This window comes from Mauremys mutica, chromosome 3 (assembly GCF_020497125.1).
Source record: "Mauremys mutica isolate MM-2020 ecotype Southern chromosome 3, ASM2049712v1, whole genome shotgun sequence".
Taxonomy (NCBI): Eukaryota; Metazoa; Chordata; order Testudines; family Geoemydidae; genus Mauremys; species Mauremys mutica.
Window position 1 is genome coordinate 113,712,534 of NC_059074.1, and position 12,576 is coordinate 113,725,109.

The window sequence follows — 12,576 nt, forward strand, 5'->3', positions numbered from 1 at the left end:
TTGGTATATTTTCCTTTCTGCCTTTGGAGGGGAGGAAATCTTCTCTAGTCTCGACAGGCGTTGTCAGGTTGTGCAGGTCTTGCAGCATCTGCAGGCACAGAACCACAACCCTGCCAGTTCTGACTGAACATTTAGAAGGAAATGCTGCAAACTGAAACTTGCTTCTGAATTTCCTGTCCCATATGCAGTCCCACAAAGGAAAGAAATTTGGTGCTATATAGATAGCATTTGGCCAAGTTTATTTCAAGTTGCAAAACAATGCATAAAAATAAATTATATTTTAAAATATCAATGTTTAAGAATTAGTTCTTCCTTTATTGCTTAGAACTACCTGCAAAGTTCCCCATCTCAAGCTAATTTTGGTTTATATAATAAAATGTTTAAAAAACCTCTAGCCCATGCTCCACTATTATTCACAAACATTTGAAAACATTATTGAATCTAGCAGCATAATTACACCTACGTTGTCGGGGAGGGATAGCTCAGTGGCTTGAGCATTGGCCTGCTAAACCCAGGATTGTGAGTTCAATCCTTGAGGGGACCATTTGGGGATTTAGTTGGGGATTGGCCCTGCTTTCAGCAGGGGGTTGGACTAGATGACCTCCTGAGGTCCCTTCCAAACCTGATGTTCTATGATTCTATACTCAAGGTCAGCCCCCTCCCCGAAACCAAACAAACTTACTTTATTGTTCATATTGGTGTCCTCCACTCCAACTCCCTTGCCCATTGCTTATTTCTCCAGAAAGCCCAAAATAGTTGTTTTTCCTCATGCCCTGCAGGTCATCAGATTCAGACGCTCTCAAACCAAAATGGAGGAGTGAATTCTGAAGTTGAGGGTTCATCACAGAGAATATCCTTGTCAATAGACCCCATCCCTATAGATTGCCAGATGAAAATGCTTCTGCTGATTATAGCTGGAGCAGTATCAGAAGGAAAGAGCTGGAATCTCAGGAAGGTCCATTAGAGCATTATTGGACAAAACCAATGCCTAGAACTCCTCCTCCCAGAAACCCAAAGCAACTAATGTAGATCATGGAAAACTGGTGCAATCTGCTCACAGGATGGTACCCTGCACATTAAGTGGGTTGCTGCATCTTGTACCATCTTCAGCTTCTGAATGGATTTAAGGTGTAACTTTATGGAAAGCATATAGAAGTAGCCTAAACATAAGATGATGGAGCCATAAAATCATGGTATTGAGATTATAACTTCTTGGCTAGACGTAGGGAAAAATAATCTTGACCATTGCTGTCACCTAATCCTCCAACAGCAAGAACCCCAACTTCCCAATTTGAGTAAGAAACAGCAGAAAAATACTGTTAATTTAAGGGACCCATATAATCCTCACACTATGTTCAAGTTCCTTTCTGCAATCTACCAACATCACATTTGACTTATTTAGCATGACCTCCAGACAGCTTGCCTTCATCCATACCCCTGTCTCAGCCTGAAACGGGGTAAAGTGCTTGAATTCTCAAGATACTGAGGAAGTCAGTCATCACTTTCTACTCTGTGTGGGGCAAGGTTTACACTACAAACTTCTGCTGGCATAGCTACGTAGGTCAGGGATGGGACGAGGTGTGATTTGTGACCAACAGAACTGTGCTGGCAATAGCCCCTAGTGTTGATGCAGTTTTTCTGGCAAAACTGTAAATACTGTTTAGTGTGTGTGCTATTTAGTAGCATGTCAACTGTTGCAGGGGAATAGCAGTATTGCTAACAAAGAGCTGCTGCTTCTTCTTATTCACTCCCTGTGGAGCATAAGGCGCCAACCACTCTCCTCCATTCATTTTGTTCTTGAGCGAGACAGCAGAGTTCATCCCATTTCATTCCCATACCTTTCATTTCCTCTTCAATGGTCCTTCGCCACATCCCCAATGGTCTACCTCTCCTCCTTCTTCCTTGTGGTGTCCATCGTAGGGCAATACGAGGGTGTCTATCAGCATCCATTCTCAACACATGCCCCAGCCACCTCCATCTTCGTTGTTTGGCTTCATCCACTATATTGTTGATGCCCGTTAATCGGCTCACTTCAACATTGGTGATACGCTGCGGCCAATGTATGTTACCAATGACGTACATTGTTACCAACAAAGAGCTTAAGAAGTTTAAAAAAACCAACAACTTTTCAAATCACTTTTGAGGAGATATAGTTGTGCTACAAATTTAGAGACCCATCATGTGCTTTACACTTAGTTTTACTAGAACTTTGGAAAATTTTTATCTTTAATTACTTCCAAGGCCCCCAATTTAAAGTTCTATGTGGAAATTGTGGTTTTGAAGATTGGCCATTTTCATTATAGATCCCAATACAGATTTAGGGATTTACTTCTCCTCTGTTAAAAATTTACTCCCATCTGAAACTTGGCATGTAGCATCCGGGTCTTAAATGCACTCTAGAGTCTCCTTGCTTATTTTTATTTTTATATTTGAAAAAAGTTGCATTTGGCAGTTATGAGTTAGCAGTTTTGTGTGTGTGTGTGTGTGTGTGGTTTTATAGCTTCAAAGTGAGTTTGTTTTTCCAAACTTGTCTTTGGCCGTTCATCTGGAATGTGGATTTTGATGCCTATGGGTATTCAGAGAAATAAAGACCGGTCACTTAATTTTAAAAGGTGGTTATTGTACACACATGGTAGGATTTATCTATGGTGATTTCATAAGGGTTTGTAATACTAGGATTTTGTGGACTTTACTTAGACCTGGTAGACTGTGATCTAGTTCAAGTTGCTTCTTGTAGATGAACCACTCTTAAGTTTTAGACTGCACCAATTGTCAAGGTTGCTATTTTGATGCTAGTTCCACAGCTTGCGTCATGGCCCCCTCTACTTTGAAAGCTCTCCTTGCCATTTCTCAGGGGAGAGCACCTGAATATGTTCCTTCTGTCTTGCTTCGTATCTTGGAGGAAGACCCCCCACTCTTTTTCTCCGATGTGGTTTATGTTGTTTCACGCTATACATAGGGAAGAAAAATCCTCTCCTAAATAGCTTCTGCTGCCTTGCTTCTCTGGCCCACCTTCCCAGAGGAGTCCTTACAAATGGTTTTCAGTGTAAAAGATAATCTAAGACAAACTCCCCACCCCAGTCAGGTACTGTACCTACAACTTGAAATGAAGTTCTGCATTGAAGTTAGGGTGACCAGACTTCAAGTGTGAAAAATCGGGACAGGGCATGGGGGGTAATAGGAGCCTATATAAGAAAAAGACCCCAAAATCAGGACTGTCCCTATAAAATTGGGACATCTGGTCACCCTAATTGAAGTGTTCTTGAGTACTGCAGCTAACCTTTCCTAAGCACCATGGAAGGGGGCCAGCATGTCCCAAATCTGTGCTGGAATTAAGGGAAAGCTGCTGACTTGGATCCTGCATTATCCTGTATCTACCACTCTGCTGGCCTGGACCTGCCATTACCCTCCTATTCAATTATACAGATACTGGGGAAGGAGCACTGTCTATAAATATATCAGATTAGATGATTCCTGCTCTGTAATCTTCATGCTGACATCATTTGGGTTGTTATCAAGAGAAGCGTTTTTTAGAAATAACTCTCTAGATGCTACACTTAGGGGAAAAAATAACTTTATCTTAAAATAGAAGAGACATAAGAGAAGTATGTGTCCGCTAAGTAATTTTGGCCACAGGAACTTTATTGGGCTACATGTGGTTATGTTGGTGGTGTATTTCTCGTTTGATTTTTCCTTTTTACCGGTAGCCTGAAGTTTTCAGCATAAACCTGTCAAAACACTTGAAAAATGAAAAATCACTATTAAAGTACTAATTACTTGCCTGCACTTGCTGCACTGGTCTGGAGACTAAAAATGCTCCCCTACATACTCATCATTCCTCTCTCTGTTCCACTCCATCTCAGGTCAGGAAGGGGAAGAAAGCCTTGTCCTCAGCTGCTTCTTTCTTTCTTTGTTGAAAGTAGTATGTTGATTACAAACGATGAACATAACGAAAGCATGCCTAACTTCATGTGCAATCAAAAGATATGCAGCATGCAAGGTATTTTCAAAGACACAAATGGGAGTTTATTCCCACTGACTTTCCAATAGGAATTGGTGTCTAACTACAATTTGTGTCTGAAAATCTTTCCCTAAGCTAGGCCACTCACAGTATTTTGCCTTGAAACCAACGCTCAGTCCAATTAATCAACGAGGTTATGGTGAAAAAGCTGACCAGCTAAAAGGAAAATATTGTATTGAAAACCTGTCTGTGAATTCTGTTTCTTTCTCCCTCTCGATCACTGCGTTTTAGTACTTGTTTGTGTTATGATTGCCCATCCAGCCCATAGCAACACTTGCCGTACTTCCCGGTTTGTTGACCAAACTGGACTATAACTCACAGCACAAACCATTTTGATTCCTTTCAGTAATTTAGGTAGACCAATATTAGCTGCTTCAAAGTACTCATTCTGTACACTCACTAAGTCTGTGGCCAGTGAGTATAAGAGTGTCACAAATACTGAGGACTGGTTTTTTTCTGTTGGCTGTGAAAACTGTAACATACATGGCAAACAAGGCTAAGAGAGCTGCTGCTTTCTCATGCCACTGGACTCCCCCAGGCCACTTCAGCAAGTCAAGTGCCTAGCTGTAACCGTGATAGGTAGGACTTAGGTAGTATCCCTTTTTATACTTTGCAAACCCTCTAGTTCCCTTTCAGGTGCAGTTTGCAAGATGGCATCTCTCTCTACTGCCACATGGAAACTTGAGTTGCTGATTGGCAACAAAGGAGGCGAGGGGATTCAGTTATTCAGATTAGAACCCCTAGGCAGTACTCCTCTATTTTATACTACTCCCCCACAAGCAGGCCCTTCTTACCAATGCTGATGTTCTAGATGTTCATTTCCTAGAACCTACTGAAGCAATGTAGAGCATCTTATAGGTAATGACACTGGCACCTCTGAGAGAAATAATATAGCATTAGAGAAGGCCAACATCAGTAGAACTGATAACATGAGTGTTAGAAACAAGGTGAGTGAGGTAATATCTTTTAATGGATCAACTTCTGTTGGTGGAAGGGAAAAGCTCTTGAGCTGCACAGAGCTCTTCCTCAAGTCAGCTAACAATATGTAACAACTCATGAGTGTTTACATATTCTAATAGCTCAAGAGAGCTTCTGCTGTTGGACAAGAGGAATTTCTTGGGGCTGTTCAGGACAGATAGCATTATTTCCAAAACTCATTTGCAAAAAAGGAATCAGTCATTAAAATAATAACTTGGCATTACTACAGCACCTTTAATTTGTGATTTCACAGTGCTTTACAGATAGCTAGTATCAGCAAGTGGTAGCATTATCCCCAGATTTCATATGGGGAAACTGAGGCATGTAGGTTAAATTACTTGCCCAAAATTACATAGTGAGTTGGTGACGAAGCTGGGAAGAAAACCCAACTCTTTTGACTCATGGTCCAACTACAGGATACACTGATCTTTTTGAAAGTTTGAGGGGCAAAATACAAGTCAGGACTCCTAGTTCTGTTACTACTTTTCTTGTTATCTTGTTTCTTGTGGGAATTGATGTCAACTGGAAGAAGAAAACTTCCAGGTGCAAGCTTAGAATTCTTAGCACACAAAACTGCAGTGCAAGAAGCCATCTCTCACCTAGGACAAAAATGTCACCTAAGGAAGGATCTCCTTAAGGGCAGTTAGGTCCTGTAAGTAATTTGTTTGACAGGAGATTAGGATTATTGTTCCTAATTTTGTTTTAAGTGTGACTATCATTGCAGCTCAACAAAGTTGAAGACTGTAGAGAGCTCAGAGGCTTTCTTCCCCTGCTTGAATTTTCTCACCTTCATTTTCTATGTTTTACATTACAAATCAGAATGATCAAACCATTTCTTGACTCAGCCCTCAAGAATGGAATCTTGTGCAACAGTGACCATACTCTCTCAGTGCCTTGCTCACGCTATAAAATAATTCATGCTTGGAGTGTCAGAAGTATTACTTCTAGGGGGTTTTATTTTTTTCCCAGACATCCAGTGGTCCAGTTTATATCTTTCTTTCAAGGAAAAAGATTTTCTTCCAGTTATTAAAGGTAGATAAGGGTTTGTTTGTTTTTTTACTCTGAAGTTATTATTGTTCTTTCTGTATATGTAATACATTCCTGCTTCTCAGAGTAGCTGAGATAACTTCTCCTAATCTCCTATCAGGCTAGGTATTTCTAGCCTCCTAGAACATATGGAAGTCAGGAGACAATTGTTACACTATAGGACATTTGCTTCACTGCATTTTAAATTTCACTGTACATTTGAATATCAATAGTGATGTTCATGTAACTGCTGGCCAACTCCTTTTGGTGTGAGTAGAATAGAATCACTACAGCCAGCATATTTCAAGTTTGTTGGAAGGGACTGTAGTCACAGAATTTGTTCATCTCTTCTTAGAAGCTCAGTACCCCATGATCACGTTGACTTGTGGTTTATAAATAATATATGCTGGAATGTCATTTCCAAGAGCCCATTTCCAAAACAAACTTCTCGCAACCAGAGTTCCCATAATTAGGTAAGGGGCAAGACCAGAGGATCCCATGAAGTCCACTAACAACTTTGCTTTGCCAGTCTTTTTAAAGGGAAAGACACTCCAGTGCAATGGTGATGGGGTCTAGTACAAAATTCTGAGAGAGAGAAATCTAAATTCATTTGTGTAGTAGTATAAGTGCTGCTTTTTGACCATTTAAAATAGTGTCAAAAATGAAACTCCCTGAATCAGGTGCATGTAATTCTAGACATACATTTGTGTGTGAGTATTTTTTGCATGTGGAATTGGCAGATACCCATTGGGTGTGCACGCAAATCAGTATTTTCATACGATTGTGTATGACTAAGTTTGCCTAATGAAGGGGGGTAACACACATAGCACAAATAGAAGAAATGCAAATTACAGTTGTGTTTTTGCAGAAGGAAACAAGAAATGTGTAGGTATGAATGTTGGTGTGGTTATTCTTAATTCTTAAAAAGCGATGGCTGTTTTGATGTGAAAGGAGACAAAGAAGAAACGTGTGTGTATGTGTATGTATATGTATGTGTATATATGTATAAAATATTGTAAATATGTTAAATTTTTCTTCCTTTTTATTTATTTGTTTTATTAGCGAACTTTTGCAAGATCTGGAAAACTGTGAAAATGACCCTGTGGCTATTGCAGAATGTTTTGTTTCAAAGGTACGTGATAAAATCTTACTTCAAGAATCTTCAGAAAACACCTTGCCACTGTATGCAAGATTAAGATGAATTTATTAACTTCTGATTACCTAAACTTGATTTCTGGTGGTAATTTCAACAAGATAATCCTTGCAGAACAAAACAGAAGGGAAGAATCACTTTTCTATCCATTGGGTTCCATGCACCATTTTTGGATCACTTTTCATACTTTTTTTCCCCCTTTTTTTTAAATGCTGTGGGTGATTGTATAATTGGCCAGCGACTGGGTAATGGTCAGATGGGTAAGCAGCCTCAGAAGGTTTTGGAGTGTGAAGTCTTAGCAAGCAAAATCCCAGGAAGTCCTAACTTCATCCAGACAATTGTAGACAATAACAAGCAAAAACAGAATTAAAGGACAAATGTGAAGTACTCCACTTAGGAAGGAACACTCAGTTGCGCACACACACAATGGGAAATGACTGCCTAGGAAGGAGTACTACAGAAAGGGATCTGGGAGTCATAGTGGATCACAAGTTAAATGAGAGTCAAAAGTGTAACACTGTTGCCAAGAAAAAAAGCAAACATCATTCTGGGCTGTATTAGCAGGAGTGTTGTAAGCAAGACACAAGAAGTAATTCTTCAGCTCTACTTCATGCTGATTAGGTCTCAACTGCAATATTGTGTCAAGTTCTGGGCACCACATTTCAGGAATGATGTGGACAAATTGAAGAAAGTCCAGAGAAGAGCAACAAAAATTATTAAAGGCCTAGAAAACATGACCTACGGGGGAATATTGAAAAAATTGGGTTTGTTTAGTTTGGAGTAAAAAGAATGAGTTTTCAAGTACATAATAAGTTGTTACAAGGAGGAGGGAGGAAAAAATGTTCTAGTTAACCTCTGAGGATAGAATAAGAGGCAACGGGTTTAAATTGCAGCAAGGATGGTTTAGGGTGGACATTAGGAAAAACTTCCTAACTGTCAGGATAGTTAAGCACTGGAATAAATTGCCTAGGAAGCTTGTGAAATCTCCGTCATTTGAGATTTGTGAGAGTAGGTTGGACAGACACCTGTCAGGGATGGTCCAGATAATGCTTGGTCCTGCCTTGAGTGCAGAGGATTGGACTAGAAGACCTGTCGAGGTCCCTTCCAGTCCTACAATTCTATGAGTCTAAACCAGATTACCCCACCATTCTGTTTTCATTGGGGTAGAATTCAGTACGGTAATCTCTGGTTATATTTTAGCAGATTCCAGTAGCCAGTTCTGGGTCTCTAGTATCTTACAAGCCTAGGATCATGCAGATAAAATTGCCTCATTAAAGAATTGTATATGCTGAATAGGGTCATAAGGGACTCTGGTGATCTATTGATCCAAATGTGCTACAAAGCAAGAACTAAACATGGAAAGGGACATTTATCACATTAAACATCATGGGTTGGATCCTTAGGTGGTATAAATTGGCCAAGTTTCATTGTCTTCGATGGAGCTATGCTGATTTACACCAGCTCTAGATCTGGCTCTGGCTCCATACATTTTTTTTTAAAATTACTTCCAACTGTTTTCATATTTTGTTTACTTTTTGCATTTCATTAAGCTTTGAAAATGAAAGTAGACTATTCAGTTTAGCTGAGTTTTGGTTATAGTAAGTCAATTTCACTTTCAGGCTCTCAAACACTATGTAATGCTACAGCATTTGAGGGCATAGGATGCAGGAGATTATTTGTTGTAAAAATCCTGTGCTTATTGGATTGATAATATTATATTCATGAAAATATGTATGGTGTTAGGGCTGACGTGTGTCTGCGTTTAATAAGCATCATTTTGCAAAATATAATTTTGGTCCAAATTTGACCATACTGAGTTCCTTTGAACTTGAACTCATCATAGGACCCTGTGCTAAATAAAATTTGCCACATAACAATTTTGCTTTCATTGCATAATCATATATACAAAGGAAAATAGGCTCACAGTCACATAGTACTTGATCATTTGAATTTCATCTAGAAAGCATTCAGCCTTTAAAAATAAGTGCAAATCCATGATTTGATACACCTGGTCTGAGAACTGTGAACTTAACACATTTTCAGCAAAGACTAGTGATTGTGGATTTGAATCTTTATCTTACTAAACAAAATACGGACTGTCCATGGTAAATAGAGACTAAAACAGCAGCTTAGGTTTGTTGGCCTCAACACACCTTGGGTAGTAAACCAGCCGATAATGTAAAAGTCACTAACTGACAAAAGAACCATGCAAAGCTATGATACTACATAAATATTTAATAATAACTTACAATATTATTTAAATAAAAACCTGTTCATACCACCTTGTATTTTATTGCTAGAGGCTGTCAATGGTTTGGCAAGGGACAAAAGATAATTTTCTATATATTTTTAGTTATCTCACAGTTTGCCAGTGGATCATTTGTTCATAGGTCATAAATAGAATTTAAAAAATCCTGAAGGATGGAGACTAACAATATTTTAATACACTGTGGGCCAGATCCTCAGCTGGAATAAACTGGTGTAGTTCCATTGAAGCTAGTGGCACAATACCAGATTGCACCAACTGTGGTTCCTGCTTGTATATCTAGAAGGAGAAGTATGTTACCTTCAGTACATTAGTTTTCTGAAACATTTTAGCTTTTGCTAGTAACGGTAATCAGAGGCTGATAAAAGGCTTCCATTGCAAGCTTAACTATGGCTTAATTATTCACATAAAAGTGTGTTTATATATTTTCTTGCCAGCTCCCACTCTCTCATTTTCATTGTAAGAATGCCAATGTTAATTAGAAGACTGACTTCAGTATTCCACACATTTTACATTTAAGTGAGGATTTGTAAGGGAGTGTTTAATTCTGGCACTCTGCACTTCTCACTCAGCGCCCGGAAATTTAGAACGTACCCTTCTGAAACACAACCAGCAATTTAATGGGGATGGGGAGACTTGCTTTTAATTTCCAAGATCAGTAACAAAAGAGAAGAAGTAGGCAGTTGACTTCAGCATAACAGCACCACAAATGCTTGCACTCTGACACATCTTTTGCCTTTTTCCTTTATTTTCTTAAGTGCCTTTTATGTATATATAAAACCACAGTGCAGCAAAAGTTGAGAGAGGATTGGAGAGGTTGTTTTTGCCTGATATTACGTGTAGGAGACATCCTGTTCCAAATAAGATTTGACAGTATTTAGCTTGTGTGTAACTCTTGGGTTGAGCTAAGCATAAGCCAGGTATAGTTGAGGTGTACAGGTTGTTCTGTTGCATCTGAAATCCTTGCTGAATTGACTGACGTTTTTCTTACAGGTGGCAGTGAGGTAGCCAAGGCTTGTTCCTTAAGGAGGCTTCATAGTCCATGTAAGGAACTCTTTTGGGTTGGTGAGGGAACACACACACACTTCATGGCAACTTCATGGGCCCATACAAGGTGATTTCAGACTCCAAGCAGACATGACCACACTATAAATCTAGTTTGGTGATTGCAGAGGTCAATATAACAACTTTGGCTTGGTGAGACCTTCTCTTGCTGTTGCGTAGGCCAGGGGTCATCTTAGCTTCCACACAAAGATACAACTGGGTTTCAGAATTCTCTAAGGGATGTAGTCCAGTTAGTTAGCCAGTCTATAGGTTCCGCAATAGTGGGATTCCTCGAGTTTAAAATATTTACAGAAACCTATTATTTCACCACTTTGCTGACTTCCTAGCTATTTCTGTGTGCAATTCAAAGTCTTAACTTTAGTCTCTCTGGTTCGCGCTCTGGGTTGTGGGAGGTGGGTGGGTGGGGGGTGGTTATGTCTTCACTGCAAAGTTAGCCTGGGCTGTAGCCCAAGTGCCTCCCCAGCCTCCCTTGCATCCACACAGAAAAACATCTAACCCGACCTTGAGGGTGCTTTAAGCCCAAGCTAACAAGCATGGCTCAGGGTACATGATTTAACTTGGGTTTCACTTCAGCCCAGGCTGGCAACCTACCTGTTTTGCAGCAAGAACACAGGCTAATCAAACCTGGGTGCAGTTAGTCTTCCAGTCCTATCCCACAGTTCTATATGGGCTGTATTTTCTCGTCTAGCTGCTCCCTTCATTTGTACTATGTTTTAACCCCACGTTTGTCTGCCCCATTTTTGCTGCACTTTCACAACCATTTGCACATAGATACTGTCCAAGAAATCCCCCTGCCATGCTGCCACTTGGCCAAAACCTGGCATTGCCTTCTGGTAAAGCTGTGGAGTGACGCCAGTAAGATCTGAAGAGGAGCTCTGTGGAAGTTGAAAAGCTTGTCTCTCTCACCAACAGAAGTTAGTCTAATAAAAGATATCACCTCACTCACCTTGTCTATCAGTAAGATCCATCATTTGGGGAAATGTATCCCAAATGACATTTTTTGTTTAGTGGGCAGAAAAGAAACAGAGAAGCAGGAAAGTCACGCAGGTGCCCTATGAATCACTTTGTGGTTTGCAGACTGAATTCCTTAGTGAGATTCTCATTAAAAGTTCTTGCTGCCAAATTCTGTTTGCTTTCACCTTCAGAACAGTCTGTATTAGTAATGAGTAACTTCCCTTGGAAGTTATTCACATAAAGTATTGTTCTCGTGTCACTGGCATGGACAGCAGCTCCCTGCTAGGTTAGAGAGACTGAGCACCTGGCAAATGACTGGAGCAGCCCAGTTTCATGCATTGCTGAGAACCATGGGATATCACACTAGAAATCCATCCCAGTTATATGGGTCTGGTATGAGTAACACTTTGCAGTGGGAATGTGCCACCTGAGCTAGGCTAACCCGGACTACCTCTGTCATGAAGGCATACCCTGGTAGCACAACCCTCTTCCTAGAATCTGTTATAAAGCAGATGATATCATCTGAGGCATTTGAGCTAACCGGTCTATACTGTAAATGTAGAGAGAGAGGTAACCAAGCAGTCTCCATGGAGGGACATTCAACTCTGCGATTTTCATCCCTAGCTGGTCCAGGAAGTTTAATTATTTTGGCTTTAGAAGTGCAGTGCAAAGCCATCTGATCTCTCAGGGACTTTTTGCAGGGGGTGCCGCAGAGAGAGGCCATGATATAGGGGAATTTGATTTGATTATTTCTAGGTCATGTTCTCTTTCTTCAGCTCTGAAACGAGGTAGATTTAATTTTTCACTAAATTTTGTACATGTGCCATGAGCCTTGTTGAAAGGCACATTCATGTCTTAAACTAGATAAGTAAACTCTAGGAAAGTTTACATAGTATGGTTGCTTTGCTTTTAACACTACAAGATGTTAATGTTTCTAAGAATTCAGGATTGTTGCATACCATAAATTGCAGATTTATGCCCATATTCTAACCTCCATCCATATGCTTAGCTCTTGCCAACATCAAAAGGAATTCTGCAACTGATTTAGGAAAGTATATGATGTTGACTGATAAACTCGTTCAAAGCTATAATTCTAAATTACACCATACCGGA

At 39.9% G+C, this 12,576-nt stretch overlaps 1 protein-coding gene across 3 annotated transcripts in view; it reads left to right on the forward strand.

Moving 5' to 3' along the window:
- Positions 1-12,576, forward strand: part of PLEKHG1 (pleckstrin homology and RhoGEF domain containing G1) — a 218,034-nt gene that overhangs the window by 168,765 nt on the left and 36,693 nt on the right. For all 3 annotated transcript variants that reach the window (XM_045011616.1, XR_006578438.1, XR_006578439.1), the window contains one exon: positions 7,088-7,157. In XM_045011616.1, coding sequence (XP_044867551.1) covers positions 7,088-7,157 — 70 coding nt within the window. The remainder of the gene's footprint in view (positions 1-7,087; positions 7,158-12,576) is intronic.